Source organism: Microchirus variegatus (genome assembly GCF_963457635.1).
Source record: "Microchirus variegatus genome assembly, chromosome: 21".
Lineage (NCBI taxonomy): Eukaryota > Metazoa > Chordata > Actinopteri > Pleuronectiformes > Soleidae > Microchirus > Microchirus variegatus.
The window spans coordinates 9,603,517-9,628,442 of NC_139822.1; the positions used below are offsets into that span (position 1 = coordinate 9,603,517).

Below are 24,926 nucleotides of genomic sequence, written 5' to 3' on the forward strand. Positions count from 1 at the left end.
CGTGTGATCGGCCTCTTTGAAAACTTGCCAAGGTTGAGTGTTATGACGACGAGCTGCTGCAGTAAATTAAAGAACAGTCGGTGATGTTTCTTTGGTTTTAAGGTTTGGCAAATTGGGAAAAGTTCTGTTTGGAGTGGGTGTGTATCAGCCGCAGGAGTTGAGTAGATAACCGTGGGTGTGTGTGTGTGTGTTGTTGTAGGTGTTGCCCTGTGACTCCATTCAAAAATCAAATTGTTGTTTATACAGTAGACTGAAGACGCGGTCGCTGCCCGATTTGTTTAGGCTCTGTGTTGTTGACCGAACACGTCGGCGGCGGCACTGAATAAGAAGTAAATTTATACGTATTTAACGCTGGTGTCTGTTGGTTTTTGTTCTATTTACTGTCAGGCAAACGGCTTTACCGGAGGAGCAGAGAGCCCCGCCTCTTTGTGGAGTTCCGCCTCCCGATTGGTTAATGTTAATGGGAGTGATGTCACTTGTAGGGCTGCAACGACGACTTCATGAATCTGTTATTTCTAATGAATTACATTAGTGCTGGGCACGTTAACGCCGTCCGCGTCAAAGTATGCCGCGTTTCCACGACGACTAACGGGAAAAAGACGCACGTTACGTCATGTGTCCGTGACTCCTGATTGTTAAACCGAGTCTCTAAAGTATCGGTAAACTTCAAAACAGACACACAGTACACAGGTACGCTGGTTATTTTTAGCGCTGCTCTTTTCCTTGAACAAACAGACCGCACCAGTTCCACTGTAGGCTAACGCTAACGGCGCTAAAAGGCGCCAAAGCAGCTAACTGCGCTCGCTGGTAAACGGTGCCTGGACTCTGGGCGTCACACACGTCCTTTTCCGGTCAGTCGTCATGGAAACACGTCATGTGCTAATGTGGTTAACGCGCTAATATGCCCAGCGCTAATTAAAATAATCCTTTAGTGTTTAGTCCTACTACTTCATATTAGCAGTGTAAACAAGGACTGAACATGATGTATTGTATATGTATATGCACATATATATATATATATATATATATATATATATACACATATATACATCGCTTATCATATTTAGAAAACTATCGGTTCAACTGGAAGTCGTCGTTAGTTTTGTCTGGTCACATGACCTCAGCCTGGCGTTCATGACGTCGCGGTCGTGGTTACTTAGTCGAGAAGTTGATCAAACGGCAGCTGCTTTCAGAGCTGAGGAGAATTTATGGATTTGTCTGATTAATCACCACTGGATCACACATACACACACACACGCTATGTATGGGAATCAGTATGTGGGTCAAAGGTCACCCACTTTACAGTCGTGCCATTCCTTTTTTCTTCTTTGTATGCAAACACAGAGCCTCTGTCACAGACAGGCGGCTGATTGTGGCCTTTGGATTATCTCTGCGTTACAAACGACCTCTGATGAGACGACACACACGTAAAGTTTGTTAGTGTATAATTGCATATCTGTCAAAAACACTCAAAAAGTCACAAAACGAACAATGATACACAAAAACACACTAAAATGAACACCGATGAAGAGTTGTATTAACATGTTTTGTCCTCTCCAGCTTCCTTGGTGACGCAGAGACTTCTCCCTGAGGAGCCAAGAAGCAGACGGCTCATGACTTCTGACCAGGACACGAAAGTTGTAGCTGAACCACAGGTGCAGCAAGTCCAAGAGGCAAAAGAGAACTCTCATTTGGTGAGTTTCACTGTCACACTTCACCTCTCAATGTCCCTCAGTCTCATTGATAAAGTGACCACGCAGGATCTCGTGCCCGTTAAGAAGTATCACGGTGTGTGTGTGTGGGGGGGGGGGGTCTTCAGACGTCAGTTTGTACTATAGCGGAAGAATGTTCACTGCTGCTCTCCCTGTTGCACAGATTTTCTGTAAAGATCTGTAAACCACTCACTCTCCCACACCAAAGCCCATAGAGAAAATCAGTTGCTGGTCTACTGCTGCCTCGTGTGGTCACTTTGTGTCACTGAAATAAGTCTGAGCGTAGGATTTTTAATGCCGAATATAACAAAATAAGACATTTGAAGTTAGTGATGTAGGCAGCAGTGGAACAACTACTCCTGTGAACTCCTGTGTGCTGTGATGTTAAAATCACTGGTTTTCTCTAAGGACTTTGGTGTGGGGGAGTGAGTGGTTTACAAACTTCAGTTTCCTGTTGTTAAAGTCTAACAGTGAGATAAAGACGTGAACATCTTCCTAAGACATCGAAGACTTAAACTGACGTAGATTTTATTCCAGGAGTCTTTTGTTAAAGCAGCTAAAATCAGTTTGTAAACCACTCACTCTCCCACACTAAAGCCCATAGAGAAAACCAGTGATTTTAACATCACAGCACACAGGAGTTCACAGGAGTTGTTGATCCACTGCTGCCTCCATCACTAACTTACAATGACTGATATTGTTAATTCGGCTTTTGAAATATTTAATTGAGACTTAAATTAGTGACACAAAGTGACCACACGAGGCAGCAGTAGACCAGCAGCTCCTGTGAGCTAAAATCACTGATTTTCTCGATGGAGTTTGGTGTGGGAGAGTGAGTGGTTCAGTTTCCCATTTGGAAACGTCTGTCTAACAGCGAGATAAAGACGTGAACATGTGACGTAGCTATCATACGTGTTATTAAGTGTCATTACAGCACAGTCAGACGTCCAAAAGTAATAATTGCTCTCAGGAATGTGTGTCCTCGGCTCATCTCTCAAATGAATGTAGAAGCAGATCATGTGTGTTTTTGTTGTGTTGGTGAAAATCTCCTCGTCACACGCTGTGCTGCAGCTGCAGCTGCAGACGTGCCGGTGGTTTGTGTTGTGAGATCAGATCACCAGTGAAGTGAAGCCATGACTCAGGCAGTTTCATCAGCTTCATCAGTGGCTCAGTGGTCAGACGTAAACAAACAGCACTGTAGCACTGAAGTGTTTTTGTCTCTGTTTATGTGTCACCTCTGAACTCTGTCCACACAGACGGAAACATTTCAAGGATTCATTCAAGGAACGTCTCTGTGCTCCTGTCTTCTACCACCACTACTATGACTAATACTTCTACTACTTTGTCTTCTCGTACTACTACGACTACGTCTGCCTCTACTACTTTTTCTACTTCTGCCACTACTTCTTCTACTTCACCTGTAACTACTTGAACTACTTTGTCTTCTACTTCAACTACTAATTTTCTTCTGCTTCTTCTTCTACATGTACTACTACAACTTCTTCTCATAATTATGTTTCTACTACTTCTTCTACTATTACTATTATTACTTCTGCTTCCACGTCTGCTGCTACTACTTCTACAAGTTCTTCTACGTCTTCCATGACCACTACTACTACTATTTTTACTACAACACTTCTTCTAAATCTACTACTACTACTACTTCTTCTTCTACTACTCCTGTAACTATTTGAACTACTTTGTCTTCTACTTCAATTACTTCTGCAACTACTAATTTTCTTCTACTTCCACTACTACTTACCCTCATAATGCTGTTTCTCCTACTTCTTCTACTACTACTACAATTACTTCTACTACTTCTACTGCTACTTCTACATGGATTGCCACTTCGACGACTACTACTACTTCTACTACTACTACTACACTTCTTCTACATCTACTACTTCTGCTTCTACTACTTCTTTTACATTGTTTCTACTTCTTCCACTACTACATCTACTACTACACTTCTTCTACATCTACTACTACTATTACTACTTCTGCTTCTACTACTAATTCTACATTGTTTCTACTTCTTCCACTACTTCTTCTACAACTACTTCTTCTTCTACTACTCCTGTAACTACTTGAACTACTTTGCCATCTACTTCAACTACTAACTTTCTTCTGCTTCTGCTACGCCTTCTATAGTTTTTTACCTTCCATTAGGGACGGTCAAACCTTGATGTCTTGTTATGATGTCTTGATGTGAAGTTAAAGGTCCTGTACTCAGCTGAAACAGAAGCCTGACCCAGGACCGACCGTACCATGATGGAAAACTGCCAAATAAACTAGGGTTAAAAAAGTCCTGCACAAATATGACTCTCCACTGCTCAGGTCATTAGGATCCTTTTAGATTGACCGTTGGAACAAAGGCGTCCTATTGAGCATGAATCCATTGGTCTTTGTGTGTGTGATGGGTGAGTCTGGACCCATGAAAGGTCACCGCCGGTGTTAATCAGGAAATCTGCCGTCAGTCGATAGTTTTCATCAGCGCAGAGGAAACATCCAGCTGTAACTCATCAGGAGCTGCTGCAGCCGCCGTCATCCGTCACAGCAGACCAAACCAAACCAAACCGTGTCTTAGTCATCGCTGTGCCTGGACCTCGGGGCTGAAGTGGCTCTAAGTGGGTCAACGTGAGCAGGTTGTCTTGGGAAATGAGTTGAAATTGTGTAAGTGTCACTTACACTCCTTTAACCCGACTTTAACCTGTTTTCTTTGTATTTGTTTTTAGTTTTTAATTCATCAAGTACAGTGTGAAGTGGCGATTAGACTCTGATTAGAGCTGTGAACGAAACATGATTGACTTCTGATGAGTCATGATGACGTAGACCAGGCGTTCCCAAACACTGGATCAGGACGTTGTGGAGCGACCGCTCAATGGCCCGGAAGTCATCACGGGATTATCTGAAGTTTATAATCTGACAAAAGTTAGATACTGGGAAAAACGCGGGGGAGCGAGTTCCAGACGGACAGCGACTCCCAAGCCTGTGACTTCCTCCGGTCCATGGAGCTGTCACTCCAAAAGTCAGTAGCCAATCAGCAGACAGCTTCCTTAGGTCCTGCCCACGAGAGTCAGAATCACAAACAAGTGACGCAGCGCAATTAGTATTTCTATATCTTGTAGTTTATTTGCTCTGTATAACAAAGTTTGTGGACTTTTTAAAACCTCATCATTTTAACGTTTAAAGCATTGGTTCTCAAAGTGCGGCCCGGGGGCCAATGGCGGCCCGCAGAAACATTTCTGGCGGCCCGCAATGAATTACAGTTGATCGTTTTAATCCAGGAGCTACTAAGCTCCTGGATTTTGTCAAATTTTGGACCAAAATTTGTTTTTCAAAAAAATTGTCACATTTTGGACAACGTAGTATAGTATGTCGGTTTTGTCAAATTTTGGACGCCATAGTTATTACAAATGGGATTTCTTTCAGTTTTTTCCCTTTAGCGGCCCTCAGTTCAATGTTGGGTTCCTAAATTGGCCCTCAGGTATCACAACTTTGAGAACCCCTGGGTTAAAGGAAACGACAAATCGATCGATGGCAGATTAATTGAGTATGAAAGTTATAGTTGGTTGCAGCACCAGTCGTTATCCTCATCAGTTCATCCTGGGTGTTAGTCCAGTCCTGCAGGCTTGATTGACACTCACACATGCGACCCACTCGCTGAGAATGTCGGGACTAAATGTGGTCGCCAGGGTGGGATTTTACACTGAGCTGCAGCCACATGCTGGTGGACTCTGGCTGACACCGCCGTCGTCGTCTAGATGAAAATACAGTTGAGGGGTTTGGCGGCGGTGAGTTGTTGTCGCTGTCGAGAGCTAAATTAAAAACAAACGAGTTTCCTCGTCCTCCCCCGGTCGAGTCTCGCCGATCCTCCTCTGCTCTGGCGTCACGTCTGGGTGCGTCTGGTTTTCTTGGTCAGCGCGAGCATCGCAAGCTTCTTCATTTTGGATTGAGAATCAGACGGTGAATAAAAAGGGGACGTACAGTGTTTGGCTGTAATTATCCATGTATACACGGATGACACTGTGCTATTTTCTCAACACTTTCTTCTCGAGGTGGGCAAGATTTACCGTCCAACGGGATTTGTTGCCGCGTGGGATCATTTTGTAACGTAGCATTAGTCTAAATTAGACTACAGAGAAGAAGCTGTTGTCTTGTGTGGTTTCACAATATTTTGTTTTGTCATAAGCAGATGAAAAAAACAGACAGATTAATTTGTGAGTAGACGTTTATCAATGCTCAATTCTGTCATTTCTCTTCAATTTAGAACATTTTACGCCCCAAATTAATTACTGTTACTTCCCAGTAATAGTTTCCAGTTTAGAAAATTACCAGAATTCTGCAACTCCTGCATTTATAAAATCAAATCTTTCGACTCGAATGAAGCCTAAACTTGTGGTGAATCTATCTACCGTACCACAAGGTGGCAGCAGCTTGATTAAAATGAAGGGGGGGATATTCCTCGTAAAATTTACAGTATACTGTATTTGTAACAAGTCCAAATAGGAAACCTTTCATGAGTAAATTAATGGAAATTGGTGAGAATTAAGTGGAAAATGTTGGATAATTGACAGAAACTTTCTTATGCAAACAAAACAAATACAAATGTGTGAGTAGACCTTTATCAATCCTCAATTCTGTCATTTCCCAACCTCCGATTTTGAATTTTTTTCCCTCCACATTAATTCCTGTTACTTCTCAGTAAAAGTTTCCAGTTTGGAAAATTACTGGAATTCTGCAACCCTGTATTTATAAAAAACAACTCTAATGAAGCCTAAACTTGTGGTGAATCCATCTACCGTACCACAAGGTGGCAGCAGCGGTGATTTAAAATGATGGGGTTTCTTGAATGCATCTCGAAAGATGCTCCCGTAGATCCTGCAGAAGTGATGAAATTTACCGGGGTCTATGAATGCATCTCATAAGCTGCTCCTGTTAAGTCAACACACAGTGAACCCCTGCATTAATTTCTCTAACTTGCATGCGCTAGTAATTATTTATGACATTTTCGAGTAGCGTTTTTTTTTGAGCCGCACACATCGTTAACATCAGCCTCTCCAATTTAACGGTGAAACACGCCAAGTTGTGTCCGGCTTCGTACGGTTTAAAAACCATCACGTTGTCGTCACCGTGTCGGCGTGATGTTTCGCAAAAGTAGAACAATTTCAGCTGGAAAGTTAAAGGGGAAAGTTGTGTTTCTGTGGTGGTGAAGCCGTTGTGCTGCTCCAGTCAGGGATGTGTCGTCATGCTGGGTTTCAATCAAACGTCTTTAAATAGTAAAGAATGTGGAACCAAGGAAATGGGTAAGAAGTGAGTGCACGGCCTTCAGGCGAAGAAAAAGTTATTTTTCCCTCAGTGTTCCAAAACCAGGGGATGGAAAGAGTTCGTTATTTTTTTCTGTCCGTCCTCATTTACACATGATCGAGATCGGAAAAAAGATTGGATGGAGTAAAAAAAAACAGGAACCATTGTTTGTGACGGACTCCAGTGGGTTAAAGCCTCGGGCTGGAGCCGGGATTAGTGGTGGGAAAAAGTGTCCCGGAATCCAATGTCACAGCCTTGAGGGTTTGAAACGTACTCACTGACGGATGTCGAGCAACAGAAGATTCTCGTTCTGTCATTCAATCATATCACGTAAAAAGTAAAAAAGTAAAGTCAATACTTTTCTACAGCTTGGAACTTACATATACATGTTTTAATCACATTTGGTGAGTTTTTCCACCTCATTCCTTATTCATACATGGAGACGGAGTGATGAACCATATGCTTCACACATATGTGTCAGATACAGACCAGCAATTAAACCTGACCTATTTATATCCCTCTGTGTGTGTGTGTGTGTGTGTGTGTGTCCACACGGAGATGGGTTAACGTTTTTTTTGAAAAATCCCAGAGTGGGAAAATCTGAAATGGCCTCAGAATTCGCTACTTTGGGAAAAGGATGACGTCATATTCCCACCTCTGTCATTCATTGCCTTGTAGGGCTGTGAATCTTTGGGTGGCTCACGATTTCGATTCAAAATCGATTCTCGATTCGACCCGTTAATTCATAAGATTCTCGATTCAAAAATGTATACAATGCTTAGCGCGATGAGGCAAATTATGGCATCAGAACAATACATTTTGTATGTGATAATGTGATAATAAAAACTTGCTTACTGTACAAAAAAAATAACTTGCATAAATAAACGCAGCCGTTGTCCTCAGTCAGCGTGACAGCTCACCTTCTCCCTCTTCTTTTTATATATTTTCAAATATATATGCATATATATACATATATTTATTTATTTTTCAAAGGTCAAGCCGCGCCCACGACGTACACACGTGGTGATGTCAGCAGCAGTTTCTATGGCAGCAGAGGGAGTTTGACTTCAGTGCCAGGCTGGATTATAAGCACAGGCAGGGGCGTGTGTGTGTGTGTCTGGTGTGTGAAATACGAGCTGTCATCTGCTGGTAATCTCATATCCAGTCGGGTTCATCCTTCTCTGTCCTCAACTTTTCTCTCTGTGTGTGTGTGTGTGTGTGTTGAGTTTTAACTCTACAAAGGTTTTCATGGACTCAGTCGTGAGCAGAGTAATCGATTTTAAAGCGGAGGCTGATTTAATTTGGAGCGACGCCTCAGGAGGAGGAGGAGGAGGAGGTGTTGTTGAGCTCAGGTGTGTGCGACTCAGCACTCGGGGAATGACTCAGTGCGCTGGCGACAAAGCAAAAGCCCAGGCGGACGGACGTTACACGGGAGAATGAAGAGCCGGTCGGCGTCTGCGACATCAGCGCCGGTCCACCAGGGGGGGCGGCCGAGCCTCTGCACCGTCGACACGGCAGCAGCAGCAGCAGCAGCAGCAGCTCAGACTGAGACGTAAACGGCGCATGACGACACTTTTAGACTCGGTCGGATGTGCGCAAATCATGGATTGGATGCAGTGGAGTCTGATTCCCGCTCCGGCAGGAAGCTCCTGGTCCGGCCCTGTGCCTCAGGACCTGAGCGAAACGCCGGCTCCGACCGCGGCGCTGGGTTACGGCCCGTTTGCCTGCGACGCGCGTTTGATCGACTGCTGCTTTGAGCCTTTTGTGAGTATGTGGTGCAGACGGTGGGGGCTGCACACACCTGGGATTGAGCGTCTGTAGATGGAGTTCTGGGGTTAGGGTTAACCCTAACCCTAACGGTACTTTTTCGCATCGCTATTCTCCCCGAGTTTAAAGTCAAATCTCTGACCACACTCTTGTTTCCTCTTCTCAGGAATCCGTCAAGGTTTCGGACCTCAACCCCAATGCGAAAGCATGGGCCAACCACATGTTTAGCCTGGACCCCAGCGGGAGTGCTGACGCCACAACTGCTGCCCTGCAGACATGGAAGGAAGGCTGCAATAGTTCGGCCGACCCCGGCCCTGAAGGTCAGTCGCAAGCGAATCGTAAAACTCGTAAATATCCTCAACCAAACAGCAAAAGGAATCAACAGGAAACTGAAGTTTGTAAACCCACTCACTCTCCCACACCAAAGCCCATAGAGAAAAACAGTGATTTTAGCTCCCGGGGACACAGGAGCTGCTGGTCGACTGCTGCCTCGTGTGGTCACTTTGTGTCACTCAAATACATTGGAATTATGAATTTTAAAAGCCTAATTTTACAAAATCAGTCACTGTAAGTTAGTGATGGAGGCAGCAGTGGATCAACAACTCCTGTGAACTCCTGTGAACTCCTGTGTGCTGTGATGTTAAAATCACTGGTTTTCTCTATGGGCTTTGGTGTGGGAGAGTCAGTGGGTTTATAAACTTCAGTTTCCTGTTGGAAAAGTCTGTCTCACAGTGAGATAAAGACGTGAACGTCTTTGTGTTCTTAAGGTATTGTAGACTTAAACTGACGTAGATTTAATAAACTGACTTAGTTGCTCCTTGTGTAAACTGAAGTTTGTAAACCCACTCACTCTCCCACACCAAAGCCCATAGAGAAAACCAGTGATTTTAACATCACGTACACACAGGGGTTCACAGGAGTTGTTGATCCACTGCTGCCTCCATCACTAAGTACAAACATCTTATTTTGTAAAATTAGGCTTTTAAAATTTATCATTCCAATTTAATTTACTGACACAAAGTGACCTCACGAGGCAGCAGTAGACCAGCAGCTCCTGTGTCCCTGTGAGCTAAAATCACTGATTTTCTCTATGGATTTTGGTGTGGGAGAGTGAGTGGTTTACAAACTTCAGTTTCCTGTGTGAAAAGTCTGTCGAACAGTGATATAAAGTTGTTTTTAAAGATATCTTAGACTATCATAGATATAACTTTTTGCCAATTTGTATATCACTCACTCTCCCACACCAAAGCCCAAGTCTTGGGTATTTTTTTTGCGGCTTAATTACATTTTTCCATGTTTTTACTTAATTAAATTGACTAATATGAAGTATAAAGTATAACAAAGCAGTGGAGTGTTCCTCACAGACGTATTTTTAGTTAGTCTCTTTTGTCTATTCTTGCCTCTGCTCTCGTCACCTCTTTAATCATTCACTCATTCACTCTCTGGCTTATATATTGACGTTTGAATATTCCAGCCACACTCACTGTTCCCTGCAAACGAAGGAGCATAATCACTCACTCTAATGTGTCCAGCTCAGTGCGGCTGACACAGGGATGTGGGCACGAATCACCAGTGATTGATTAGTCTGGACTTGACTGTGATTGACGCTAGTGCGACGTCTGCGTCTGTGAACGCTGGTGATGTCATATAGTCGTATCATTCACACCGAGACGTTTTCTACATGTGAACAGACGCGTAGATCAAGTGGATAGAGTTTAGAAACTCTCACTAACATGGAGGGCTTCAATGATTCAGCAATTTATCTATTAATAAATTAAATTATGTAATTTTTCATATTCTTAAATGTGAATATTTTCTACTTTCTGTCATTTTTCAGCTTCTTAAATGTGAATATTTTTTAAGTTCTGTCATTTTTCAGCTTCTTAGATGTGACTATTTTCATGTTTCTGTCATTTTTCAGCGTATTAAATGTGAATATTTTCTAGTTTCTGTCATTTTTCAGCTTCTTAAATGTGAATAATTTTTAGCTTCTGTCATTTTTCAGCTTCTTAGATGTGAATATTTTCACGTTTCTGTCATTTTTCAGCGTATTAAATGTGAATATTTTCTAGTTTCTGTTATTTTTCAGCTTCTTAAATGTGAATATTTTCACGTTTGTCATTTTTCATGATGAGAACTTGTAATTAAATAACCGTTTCATTGTCACACACAGACTATGAAGCCAGTGAAGACAAAGCGTACAAAGAGCCCCTGCTGACTGAACCCGATGAGCCTCCACCAGTCGCAGTGATGCTGGCCGAGCCGGCGCCCGTGGCCTCCGTCACCGCCGACTGCACCGAGCCGGACTTTACAGAATCCCCGGACAAGCCCGGACACACAGGTGGGCTGGTTAGTGACCGGTTATTTGTTTGGGTTAACAGGGTTAACGACAAACAAGTCTCTGTCAGGACCTGACTTTGAGACGCTGCACAATCTTCTTTCTTGTCCTTGTATATGATGATTGTATATCGTAATCCATCAGATTATTGTTCTATCCATGTTTTTTTGCGGTCGTTTTTTGAGGGCGTTAATGTGCATAAAATCTCGGGTCTGGTGAAAATGCGACATTGCCATAGTTCCCAGAAACCGTGCGTTACTCAAGGGTTCTATAGCAGCGCCCCCTAGTGTGAAAACAGAGGCAACATTGAGTTGCACCGAGTTTCCCGAAAATTGGCAGCCATTTTTAATTTTGGCGTCCTGTCTGGGCACGTTTCTCGTACCGACATAAAAAAACGCGCCAATTTGTACTTGACGCATCAAAGGTGAAGAGTTGTCGAAAGGTTTTGCGGATTTAAAACGACGTGGCCGCGGCAACCCTCAGCTAATTTGGCTAATTTTGACAATTCGCCACGAAACAGGAAGTGCCCTGCGACTTCGGCGTACGTTGAGTTCCACCAAATTTCCCGAAACTTGGTGAGAAGATGTCATCGACCAAGACGAACAAAAAAGTCGATCGTAACCACAGCCTCAACTCAAGAGGAAGTCGGCCATTTTTAATTTTGGTGTCCTGTCCGAGCGCGTTTGTCGTTTCGCTAAAAAAAACGTGCCAAAGCTGGGCTGGTCCCGCGCTTTTTAACGTCCCTCGGGAACAGTGTCTCCACAAAAACATTCTGACCTCTCCGGACAAATAAAGGAATCCTACGAGATTCTCACATTTCACTGCTGATTCTGTTCAAACCTCATTTTGTGAAGGTGATTAATGAACATTATTTTTGCTGTTTTTAATTGGAGGAATTGTGAGTCATGTCTTTACTGCCTTGCTCATAGTGTGGTGTTAATGGTGTTTCCTCTTGTGTGTGTGTGAACAGTTAGTGAAGCCCAGCCTGATAATCCACAGGAAGCTTTGAGGGAACTCCTGAAGAAGACGCTGGAATTCTGTCTTTCCAGGTGACTTATCCTCAGTCACATGACTCTTCTTATTGATTGTGAATAATAAATGGTGTAGGTATAGTTTCTTATTTCTGCTCTAACGCCACCTTTGTCTCTCAGGGAGAATCTGGCCAGTGACATGTACCTCATCTCCCAGATGGACAGTGACCAGTACGTGCCAATTGTGACGGTGGCCAACCTGGACCACGTCAAGAAGCTCAGCACCGACGTGGAGCTGATCGTGGACATTTTACGATGTGAGTGAAGCGCCGACTCTGTGACGCGTTCGCCGTTTTGTTCGTTTTGTCGCTGTCGAACGTTTATTAGCCGCTTTTAATGGTTTTAACGATGTCTGCTCACCTGCTGGAGACGCTGTAGGACGAAGACACAACACCTCTGGATTGATTTCCCTGGAGAGGTTGTCGAAGTGTCCTCCTCAATGATTTACACTTCGTCAAATTAAATTAAAGCCGTCTGTCTCTGATCTGCACTTTTAACGTTTACTTGTGCTGTTTTAGAGGCGTGGTCGTTCAAAATCAGATTTTATCCATTTAAACAAAAAATACATGACATTAAGTTTATATTTACCTTTTTATCTTATCGTTATATTGACTTTTCTGACAGGAAACTGACGTTTTTGTTGCGTTTTTGTCAACCGCTCACTCTCCCACACACCAAAGCCCATAGAGAAAATCAGTGATTTTAACATCACAGCACACAGGAGTTCACAGGACTTGTTGATCCACTGCTGCCTCCATCACTAACTTACAATATGTGTTTCCGTCAATTCGGCATGTAAAATCCTTTGTTCAGATTTACCTCAGTGACACAAAGTGACCACACGAGGCAGCAGAGGACCAGCAGCTCCTGTATCCCTGTGAGCTAAAATCACTGCTTTTCTCTATGGGGTTTGGTGTGGCAGAGTGAGAGTTTTACAAACTTCAGTTTATACAAGAAAAAGTCTGTCTCACACTGAGATAAAGACGTGAATGTGTTCTTAAGATGTCGTTAAGTGAATAAACCCCCACCCCCCCCACAGCTCTGCCATTGGTCCAGGTGGATGAGAAAGGGGAGAAGGTGCGACCCAATCAGAACCGCTGCATCGTGATCCTCAGAGAAGTCCCAGAGAGCACACCCATAGAGGTCAGTGACACTATAAACAAACATTTATTCAGTATTTTCTGAGATGTATCCGCCTATTTGCATCCATGCAGCTGGTATTTGATGAAAAGGTGGTTGTGAAAATCTCTCCTCGTCTTTAAAGACACATCAGTTCACCTCCAGATTCTGTACCCTGACATCTTTACGCATTTTTGCAAACGTTGTTCACAGATTACGTCTGAAATGGGTTTGTTTTTGTTTAATCTAAAAACTCGGTTGTGAGGCCGTGACGTGTCCTTAATGTGTCAGCAGTTAAATCACACTCACAACAACCTTGTTTTTGTGTGTCGCAGGAGGTAGAGGCTCTCTTTAGAGGGGAAAACTTACCCAAGTTCATCAACTGTGAATTTGCCTACAACGACAACTGGTTCATCACATTTGAATCAGAAGCAGACGCACAACAGGTAACCTTTTTAACTCTTTATGTATTTGGTTAAGGGATTTTCCTCCTCTCTGCATTCCCCGTGTGTGTGTGCGTGAGACTCGGTTTGTTTACACCGCCATGTTGGCGGGAAAATCTTCTAAACAAAAACAAAAAACCAGAAGCAGAATCTGTTTTCAAACTGTGAGACTTCATGGTCACTTTAAATATATCGCAGCACCTGACAGGCTGAATATATCTGATCAGTATACTGCCCCCTGGTGCTTTTCACGAGTATTCTACTCCAGAGAACACATGCACATTGCAGAAAAACACGTAAAAAATATGTGTATATTTTTATTCTATATCCTGATATAAAGGATACATATATCATTAAAAATGCACTGTAAATACACTCTTAAATAACATCTACTGTATTATGCGTGTGTGTGTGTATATATAAGTGTGTGTGTGTGTGTGTATATATATATATGTATATGTGTATATATACGTGTGTACGTGTGTGTGCATATGAATGTTTGTATATATATACACATACATATATATACACAAACACACATACAGTACACATGTACACGTATGTACATACATACGTGTACATATATACTTATACACGTGTATATACATATATATACATACATGTATGTGTATATACATACATGTATGTATGTATGTATATATACAGTATATATATACACACGCATACATACACATACATCTATATACACACACATAATACAGTAGATATACACATACACGTACGTACATATGTTGCCTAATTGCGAATGCGTAAATCATGGCGTTGAGAAGTATATATACGTGTATATGCACACGTACGTGTCTATATACGTGTATATGTACATGTACGTACGTGTGTGTATACGTACGTGTACATGTACGTACGTGTATATGTACATGATTTACACATTTGCAATTTGGCAACACAATTCCAAGATGGCTGCCACTATACATACATATTTACATACACATATGTAAATATGTATGTATGTATGTGTATATATATATATATATATATATTTATTTAAAAATGATAAACGTTCTTTGCCTCACGTCGTCCCTCTCTTCTTCTTCTTCCTGTCAATAAAGGCATATCAGTATCTGCGTGAGGAGGTGAAGACCTTCCAAGGGAAGCCCATTAAGGTGAGCTGCAAACACGACACACTGACCTGTAAAGAATAAAGCTCGTCTCTGCTGCGTTTATCTGAATAAAGACGTCTGTGTCTGTGTCTGTGCACCAGGCCAGAATAAAGGCCAAGGCAATCGCTATCAACACTTTCATGCCAAAGAATGGTTACCGGCCGGTGGAGGTGAACCCGTACGCGCAGCAGCAACAGCAACAGCAGCAGCAGCAGCAACAACAACAACAACAACAACAACAACAACAACAACAACAACAGCAGCAGCAGCAGCAGCAGCAGCAGCAGCGATACACGTCGTCCTACTTCATCCCACCTGTTTACAGCCCCCAGCAGCAGTTCCCTTTATACAGTCTGATCACACCACAGGCCTGGTCAGCCACACACAGCTTCATCGACCCCGCACTGGTGAGGCGCTTATTACTGTCTGTGTGTGTGTGAATGTAACTCAAAGAGGAGACTTGACGCTAACAACAAGTGTGTTTTCTCTCCACCAGGTGGCCCCGTTCCATAACAACCAGTTCATCAACGGATTTACGACGTCGCACGGTTTCAAACCAGCGACGTCTCCTCTCACCGTCAGACACTACTCGCTCAGGAACAGGTGCTCGACGCTCACTTGTTGACTTTTAATCGTCTTTTTAAGAACATGCACTGTTCCTGTGTAAGGTGTCAACTCAAAACCTCAAATATGGTTCAATTGAACTCTTTTTCAGTTAATAATTAAATGAAATTGGTCTGTTACGATTTAAGATTTGAGGTCTGATGATACCAATAAACTAAAAACCCTATTAAAGGGAAAGTTTAGGTGTTTTAAAGTGTGGTTTTCTGAGGTTCAGACTATAGAGAAACCAATTTTATCTGCCTTACATGAGTTTCATCTTATAACATTTTCATCTGTTTAAGTCTACGTTATCTTAAGAACACGTCCACGTCTTTATCTCACCATTAGACAGACTTTTCCAACAGGAAACTGAAGTAATTGAACCGAAAAATCTGTGATTTTAGCTCACGGGGACACAGCAGCTGCTGGTCTACTGCTGCCTCTTGTGGTCACTTTGTGTCACTGAGGTTAATCTGAATGAAGTTTTTCAAAAGCCGAATTTTAAAAAATCAGTCATTGTAAGTTAGTGATGGAGGCAGCAGTGGATCAACAACTCCTGTGTGCTGTGATGTTAAAATCACTGGTTTTCTCTATGGACTTTGGTGTGGGAGAGTGAGACAATGGCAGACAGCAAAATGAAGTGGCAAACGAATAAGATATTTATTTATTTTACGTTTTTTTGTTTGTTTTTTTGAAAAACCGAACTGTCCCTCGATTAATGCTTTAAATCAGTGGTTCCCAAAGTCTGGGTCAGGACCCGCACGTGGGTCACAGGAGATTTATTTGGGTCCCCAAACCAATTTCCAGCATTTTATATTGAAGATTTACGTGTGTACGTTTTAAATAACATGTGTAAAATTAAGTTTAATCAATCTTGGAAATTATTTAAATACATTTCCCAGTTCATAATGAAGCTCGGTGTTGCATAAATGGCCGCGAATGAGTGTTTAAATCCCACCTCGTGACTCTGTGTGTTCCCCGTGTCTGGACAGGAATCACAGTAAGCCTCACTTGAGGCCGACGATCCCCACAGCAGACCGCAGCACAGGGCTCCTGGACAGCCCCAGCAGCCTCTTCCCCACTTTCCCCAGCGAGCGACTCAACGGCGTCCGCAGCAGCCCGCCGACGCGTCTGCCCTCCAGCCAGCCCAGGACCAGGTTGCCCTCCACCGCCGCCTTCCCCCGCCGAGACACCATCGGCACGGGCCGAGTCACCGACCCTACCACCACCACGGACTACTCACTGGGCATCGGCCGAGGAAGGTACGACACAACTCCAGTGCTGTCGTGTGTCTATTATGGGCTGGATTGTCAGGTTATTTTGTGTAGGACATAATATTTTACGCGTCATTACGTTTGTTTATGAAAAATATATTGTATGGAGCGTCGCTAAAAGTGCCTCGTACTGAGATATAGGCTTCGCGTCAAATTACCACGTAGGACGTCGCTAGCTAACGGTGGCTAGTACCGTAATATGTTTTTGTCCGACTTTGTCGAAATTCTCAACTCAGAATTTACGCCTTTGGAAAGACGATTGCAAGATGGCTGCCACTAATTTTTATGCATTGACATGTCGCTACGGTGTTGGTGTACGCAAAATACCGCGTAGTGTCGCTAAGTATGTTTTTATCGGAATTCTTAACTTGGAGTTTATGGATTTTTAATTTCACAAGTGATTCCAAGATGGCTGCCACTTAAGCTGTTTGATTTTTTTTTTACATGTAGACGTGTCACTCCGACGTTTGTTTATTAAAAATATATTGTATAGAGCGTCGCTAAAAGTGTCTCGTCCCGAGATATGTTTTTGTATGACTTTTCAACTTCATGATTTACGTTTTTGCAATTTGGCGAGACGATTCCAAGATGGCTGCCACTAATTTCTGTGCATTGACGTGTCTCTAAGTTGTTGGTCTCCGCAAAATACCACGTAGAGCGTCGCTAGCTAACAGTGGCTAGTACCGAGATATGTTTTTGTCGGACCTCTCAACTGGAGGTCAAATTTGATGGAACGGCAGAAATTTAGTTGTGAAGAATTTCACGAAATTCTTTGTGAACATCATTCGGCACAAGATGAACAAAAAAATCCTCTTTAGACCGTGACCTTGACGCCACAGGAAGTTGGCCATCTTGGATTTGGCGTCCATCTTGGCGTTTCATAACTGAACGTACTTGTCTGAGGGCGTTAAACGCGTCAAATTGTACTAGACCCATCCAGGAGCAAAATTTATCAGAAACCTTCGCAGATTCAAAAGGGCGTGGCCACAGCGGCAATCGGAAACTTTGGCGAATTACGATGATTCGCCACGAAACAGGAAATGGGCTATAACTTCACCATAGATTGACCAATCGGCATGAAACCTCATATGTGACACGAGACACCACCCCCAAACACTGAAAAATCAGAAAACTAAATGAGTTTAAAACTACAGAAATTACACTCTTTTGCCTCCCAAATGGTTTTCATTGAGCATTGAACCACTCAAACTGCAGAAGGTCACGTGACCTCAGGCGTGTTGGTGTGTGCGTAGATGATGATAGAAGCTGCGTCGCTGTGTGTTTGTGTGGATGTTTGCAAATGAAGATGTTCTCTTTCTTAAAGGAAAAATGTTTCTACTTCTAGGAAAAAGAGGGATGAAAAGTTTACAGTGAGTATTGTCCTCATTCTTAAAGTCTTCTACCATCAGGGCTGAATGTAGTGCGTTCATTATCGATGTATTCAGCGGTTATTAAAGCTCCTCCCCTTCACTGTCCTGTGCAGAGAGTGACGCCGCAGTCGCCGCCGCCTCCTCCGCCCAAACCTCCGTCTCCGAGCTTCGAGTTGGGACTGTCCAGCTTCCCCCCTCTGCCCGGAGCCGCCGGACACCTGAAGAGTGACGACGTGTCCGACGGCAGGCTGGCCAGCAGCGTCGTCGTCGCAGGGACTTTAAAGGAACGGGTAAGAGGGAAAACGTGGAGATCACGCGCTGAGGATTCAGTTCACGCGATGAGTTGGAATAGTGACGTGAATGAATCATCAGCGGGAGATTACCTGGGTCAAGGCCCTTGAAAGTTTTTTCTAAATAGACAGATCAATGACTCCCTCGTTTGTTACGGCGCCACCTAGTGTTTCTCGCCCTGCGTTGCTCGATCTACGCCGGACAAGCTCATAAGATTCGGACTCGTGAGATTCCGTGCAGAGCAATGAGCGAGTAAAGTCGAGGAGAGAGAGAAAATGATGTTGTGACGTCTGGGAAATGAAAGGTTCCAAGATCTGTTTCAAAAAAGACAAAGACGGACTTTGACCTTGAGTTTGAGGGGAATTTGTAAATTTGAAATAAAAAAAACATTCAACGTTATGTCTTGGAATTCAAGCACATTGAAAGCGCTTGAATTTTGTCCAAGAAAGAAGTGAAGTTAATATTCGGATCGGTGTCTCCCTCGTTTGTTTAGACGCCACCTAGTGTTTCACGGCCTGCGTTGTTGTCGTTGCAGATTGCAAGCGTGGAGTCCAACAGTCCTGGACTCTCTCCAGCCGGCCCCAAAGAGCCACTCCGATCTCCCGCCTCCCCGATGACGGCGAGCTTCCAGCCCTCGCCGACCGCCCGGACCGTGACCCTGACCCCGACCCCGATCCCGGCCTCAGCCTCAGCCTCGACACTGACCACAGCTGCCGGCCCCCCGCACAGTCCTGCTGCCCCCCTCCCAGCTGCGTAAGAACCTCACTGAATCACATTTTTAGTTTAGTTTTGTTTCTTTGTGTGTCTTGGACGACGTGAACTTGTCATAATAGTTTAGCGTAGAATTATAATTATGTGTCGTTAGGCACAGGCTCCCCCTTGTGGCTCAGTTTATCAGTGTCTCAGACTCACGTGGACCTCCTCATTCTCTCTGTGTTTCAGGGAGGTGAAAGTGACGGAGGTGAAGCCGAAGGAGACGCAGTCGACTGTGGAGCGAGTTCCAGGAACCTTGTCCACCGCGAGCAAATCAGTGCAAGTCAACGGCGCTGCCACAGTCAGTATTTATTTATCTTTTTATTTATTTATTTATTTATCTATCTATCTTCTCCTGCTCCTCCTCCACACCCAGACATCTCAGTCACTAACCAGGTCGATGTCAGTGGGGGGGGGGATTGATCAAGTCTGTTAATTCCGCTCGTCTCGCATCAATCTTGATTACAGAGCAGTCGATTTCTTCACCTCCTGAGAGGAGGGGGGGATGCACACACACAAACATAATAGTCTGACACAGTGAGGAAAGCACCATACTTTTTGTTTTGAATTTCAAAAATTCGTTAAAATTATTCCTTAAGAGGTTTGCGAATATTTTCAACAGATCCTTGTTCAGGGCGATGTCGACTGTTATGATGGTAAATTTCAAGTCATTCTGAGATACTTTTTGTTTTTGAGACTACACTCCGCTCACTGTCAAAGTGCATCAGGGCAAATGGATCATTTCCTGAAATTCAGAAATTCGTAAAAATTATTCCTTAAGAGGTTTGCGAATATTTTCAATGCATCCTTGTTGAGGGTGATGCCGACTATTATTGTAGAACATTTCAAGTCATTCCAAGATGCTTTTAAATTTTTTTAATAAAGTCACCTTACTGTCAAAGTTCCTCAATTTCACAAATTAATGCGTAAAAAATTACGCTGCGTTCACACAAAACACAGATGATGTAAATTCTAAATGACGCCCTATTTTGTTCCTGAAGAGAAAACAGGAATTTCTTTGTTGACTTTGTCGGACTTCTCAACTCTGAATTGGCAAGACAATTCCAAGATAACTGCCACTTGTATGCAGACGTGTCACTACGATGTTTGTCTACGAAAAATACCTGGTAGAGCGTAGCTAACGGTGGCTAGCCTGATATGTTTATGTCGGAATTCTTAGCTTGGAGTATATGAAGTTTCAATTTCGCAAGTGATTCCAACACCGCTGCCACTAATTTTTATGCACTGTTGTGCCGCTACGATGTTGGTCTACGCAAAATACCACGTAGAGCGTCATTATCTAACCGTGGCTATTACCATCATATGTTTTTGTCGAACTTTTCAACTCGGGATTTGCGTGTTTGGCAAGACGATTCCAAGATGACTGCCACTCGTACGCAGATGTGTCACTACGATGTTTGTCTACGAAAAATACCATGTAGAGCGTCGCTAACGGTGGCTAGCCTGATATGTTTATGTCGGAAACATATCAGGCAGTGGCGACTACCGACATATGTTTTTGTCGGACTTCTCAACTCGGGATTTACGTGTTTGACTTTTCAACTCTGGATTTACGCATTTGGCAAGACGATTCCAAGATGACTGCTACTTATACGCAGACGTGTCACTACGATGTTGGTCTACGCAAAATACCACGTAGAGCGTCACTAGCTAACGGTGGCTATTACCGACATATGTTTTTGTCTGACTTCTCAACTCGGGATTTGCGTGTTTGGCAAGACGATTCCAAGATGACTGCCACTTGTACGCAGACGTGTCACTACGATGTTTGTCTACGCAAAATACCACGTAGAACGTTGTTAACGGCGGTCGAAATCTGTATATTTTTTCCATGCAAGATTATAAAACAAATGTTGTTTTTGACTCTTGTCGTTGTCGTGGTCGTTTCCCCCCCCCGCCAGGAGCTGAGGAAGCCGTCGTACGCCGAGATCTGCCAGCGAGTGAAGGACGCCCCGACGTCGCAGCAGCAGCCGCCGCCCCCTTCGACCCTGACCAAGGAAGCAAAGCCAGCCTGCAGCGCCCCCGCAGGCGAGGAGAGGAAGTGCCCCGATGCCGCCTCAGGGGACGCCAAGGCCAGAGAGACACACCCCCTCTCCTCCAAACCCGGCTCGGCGGCCTTCGCCCCGGGCAACAGAGCCCCGCGGGAGGCCCGCAGGCCGGGGGGTCGGTGGGTGTCCCCGCCCCCTCACCATCACCATCACCCGGGGAAAACCTCGAGCAAAGATTCCCACCACAGCCCGCCAAAGTCTCCGCAGTAAGGAGACTCCCTGCCCCGCCTCCTCGGCCCTCTGACTCCGCCCCCTTCACTCTAACCCTCCACAGATGCGTTTTAAAAAGGAAACCTAAGTCAGGGCTGTTCGTATCCCAGAATCACACAAACAAGCAAAGAGGACGCCTTCTTTTTCTCGATCAGGGCTTCAAGACAAAAAGCACTTTACTGTGCGCGTAGAGCACCGTTCTGTACGTTCTTTTTCCTCTTATTTATTTGCTTTTTTCATTTCCCTTTTTTTTTTTTTTTTGCGTTAGGCGCATTCAAGTCCGGGTCGAAACCTCTGCCCCCTCCCCCCCCATCACCACCACCTCCACCCCAGTGGATGATGGGAAAGAGTCTGTGTAAACAAACTCGTCCGGCTCTAAAAGTTTGATGATGATGACGATGATCGCGTTGGTAAATGTAGCTAAACGATGGGTTTTTCTTCTTCTTTGTTTTAAACACTTAACTCGCGTCCATATGCAACTAAAACTCATCGCGTCAAAACTCGGGATCCTTTGGTTTACGTCCACACCGGGAGTTATTGTTCGTAGTTACGTCGTCCGTTCTTTTGGCGCCTTTAAAGAGGCTCCTCCCTCTTTTGTTGTTTTTTTCAGCGTCAGACAGGAAGGGCATTTGGGAAAGCGGAAACGGCGTACGTTGTCGTGGGTTGCGCTTTTTTTTTTTTCTTCGTTCTTGGCTCGTGTGAAGCAAAATTTATTTGAGCATTTTTTTTCTCTGGAATTGTGGCGCGTTCCAGTAGTTCCAGAAATTTACGCATTTTCCATATTTGGCAACTCGCGCCCGTAGTTAAAACACTTACGTACACGTAGTACGTTAAATTTGTATTCGTAGACGTGTCGCACGCATCGACTGATATTGCGACTTTCGCGACTCAACCGTTTTCTGACTGTAAGCAGGCGTGCGGCGACGAGGTGGTTTAAGGATGGTTTGGCTCCCTCTGGAGGGCGAGGAGGAAATGACATGACCACTAGCGCGTTTCTTTCTTTTTTTTCTACATTTTTCTGCGACAGAGAGGCGAGGCGAGTTTTCACGTTCTCTCCGCAAACCCATGGTGCTAATGACGTCCAATCCCGCGTTTTCTGTGACTGCAGCTCATCTCATACTGAAAAACGTGAAATAACTCGATTTTACGATTTATTTATCTGCCGTTTGCGTGTTTTTCTTTTTCCCTCCAGCAGACGGTTTGAAAATAAAAATAAATAAAGGGAACTGAATCCTTTGAAAAGGATGAAAACGTGGAGTGGATCGGTGCTGCGTCGTCTCCGTCGGTTGATTTTTGTTGTTTTTGTTTGTGTTAGTTGAACTTACTGTGGACGCACACGGACGTCAGCGACAGTTCGGATCGATTTACGTTAAACAGAAGCTATGACGTGTGCGATTTTTTTTTTTTGTGGATGAAAATAGAAAGTGCAGAGAAACGTTAACTGAAGAAAGTTTATTTGATTATTTGTTTTCGTGAAAGATTTTGAGTTGAGGCTCGTGAGCGCAGACGAACCGAACTTTCCCTTTAAGACGCCGTTTTCGTAAAGTCCGTCCTCGGTGGTGACGACGTTTAGCTCCTCCCTCTTCGTTTGTTTTCCGGGTCGACGTTTTCTCTCGTCGTTTCCGTCGAGATTGACCAAAGCACATGACCTTTCTTGCGATAAGGATTTAAATTTAATTATCACAAACTGTGGAATTCTGGTGCGTTCCAGTCGTGGTTGGAATTTGTGGTTTTCCAATTTGGCAACGTGCGTACATCGTAAAGACTACGCACATTGTGTGTTTAAGTTTTATTCGTAGACGTGTCACGCCGCGTAGAACGTCACTAACGGTGGCTAGCCCAAGATATGTTTTTGTCGGACTTCTTAACCTCGTAATTTGCGCATTCTCAATTTGGCAAGACGATTCCAAGATGGCTGCCACTTGCGATGTTTAAATTTTACGCGTAGCAAGTCGCTACTAAAAGTGGCCAGCCCGAGATATGTTTTTCGGACTTTGTCACTCCCAGTTTCCGACTTCGGGACGCACCGTTAAACTGAGAGCAGGTAAATTTAAAAGCACATTCTTTTTATATTTACGTTTTTTCTTTTTTTTTCGTGGGGGGGAAAAAAAAGCTAAATAAATCGCAAACACTTTAGTCGTCGTGGTTTAAAAATCTTCTTGCTTCTGTTTTACTGTAGCAGCCGCTTTTTCGGCAACATAACCTGCCCGATCTTTGATGTTCTACTGTAAAAAAATAAATAAAAATATCGTAACTGACTTCGCGAGTTTTGTGTGTTCGGGTTCGTATTTCAGATGCAAAAGCCTTAAAAAAGAAGAAGAAATTATGCTAATAATAATAATAATAATAATAATAATAACCACTGTACGTTACGCAGTATCACAAATCTACGCTAGCGACGTCGGACCGCGAACGTTTCGTCAAAGTCTTCCTGTAACGGGGAAAAAAACCCACTGAGTCAAAAAAAAAAAACAGGAGGTCGTGAGGAGGAAGTGGAGTAAACAACAAAATAAAAGCCCGAACTCCCGCTCGCAGCTAGCTACTCTTCATTTCCACGCTGAAGTTTTTGCGATGAAGATTTTTTTTTTTTCTAAGATCTGAGATGCACTTGGATGAAATTATTCGTATATAATGATAATAATACTTATAATTATTATTGTTTCTCATTCTTCGTCAACAATGGTTTCATACCGAAATAAATAAATAAATCACCATATCCACGTATTTATAACGCAGTGCTGTTTATTCCATGAGGAAAATATCGTTAGGTTTTTTTTGTTGTTTTTCTGTTTTAGGGAGAAGAAGAAAAAAGAAAATTTGGAGACAAAATCAAAGTCTCACACACACACACACACACACACACACACACACACACACACACACACACACACACACACACACAGGAGAAAGAGATCCAGTTTTTTGACAAACTTGAATTTTATTTAAACTTGAAAAATGACGACTTTGCCTTAACTTTTATACGATAAAAAAAAAAAGTTTATTTCTTTTTGTTTGTTTGTTTGAGGAGCGATTTAAAAAAAAAAAAGAAAAAAAAAATCCCCTTAAATGTTTAACGAAACGCGACGGCGTGGAAAATAATTTTGTCGCGTTTTCACGAGTCTTACGTCACCTGAGAGAATAAATCGTAATTTTTTTTTTTTTCTATTTTTTTCTATTTTTTTTTGTGTGAAATGTACGAAAACGAAGCGGTTTTTTTTTCTTGTTTTTCTTGTTCGGTAGTTTTTTTTTGGGGGGGGGGGTATAAACCTTGTAAATGCAAAACTAGTCAATACTGTATTAAAATGTGCACTTTGAATATCTGTGCGCTTTGCTTGTACACTTGTAAATACTCAGAAAAATATAAGAGGTACCTTAAACTGATTATAAAAAAATATATTGATCTCGTCAAACTAATTAATGTCGCTGTCGAGCTAAAAAAAAAACACCTTAATGTTGTTGTTTTCTAAATCTTTTCCCTTTATTTTTCTTTCTGATTGTAC

At 43.2% G+C, this 24,926-nt stretch overlaps 2 protein-coding genes across 2 annotated transcripts in view; one reads left to right on the plus strand and one right to left on the minus strand.

Moving 5' to 3' along the window:
• LOC310942586 (tripartite motif-containing protein 16-like) overlaps positions 1–24,926 on the minus strand; it is a gene marked incomplete at its 3' end in the record, with an annotated part of 323,438 nt that overhangs the window by 59,081 nt on the left and 239,431 nt on the right. The gene's annotated exons all lie outside the window — the stretch shown is intronic.
• Positions 1,614–21,426, plus strand: larp4b (La ribonucleoprotein 4B; the record flags this gene model as incomplete). Its single annotated transcript, XM_083907559.1, has 16 exons — positions 1,614–1,694; positions 8,953–9,106; positions 10,960–11,127; positions 12,095–12,173; positions 12,276–12,412; positions 13,195–13,298; positions 13,610–13,720; positions 14,806–14,859; positions 14,958–15,263; positions 15,353–15,459; positions 16,452–16,721; positions 18,058–18,103; positions 18,217–18,393; positions 18,930–19,147; positions 19,337–19,448; positions 21,070–21,426. 16 exons carry the CDS (start codon positions 1,614–1,616, stop codon positions 21,424–21,426), a joined length of 2,481 nt encoding a protein of 826 aa, XP_083763685.1.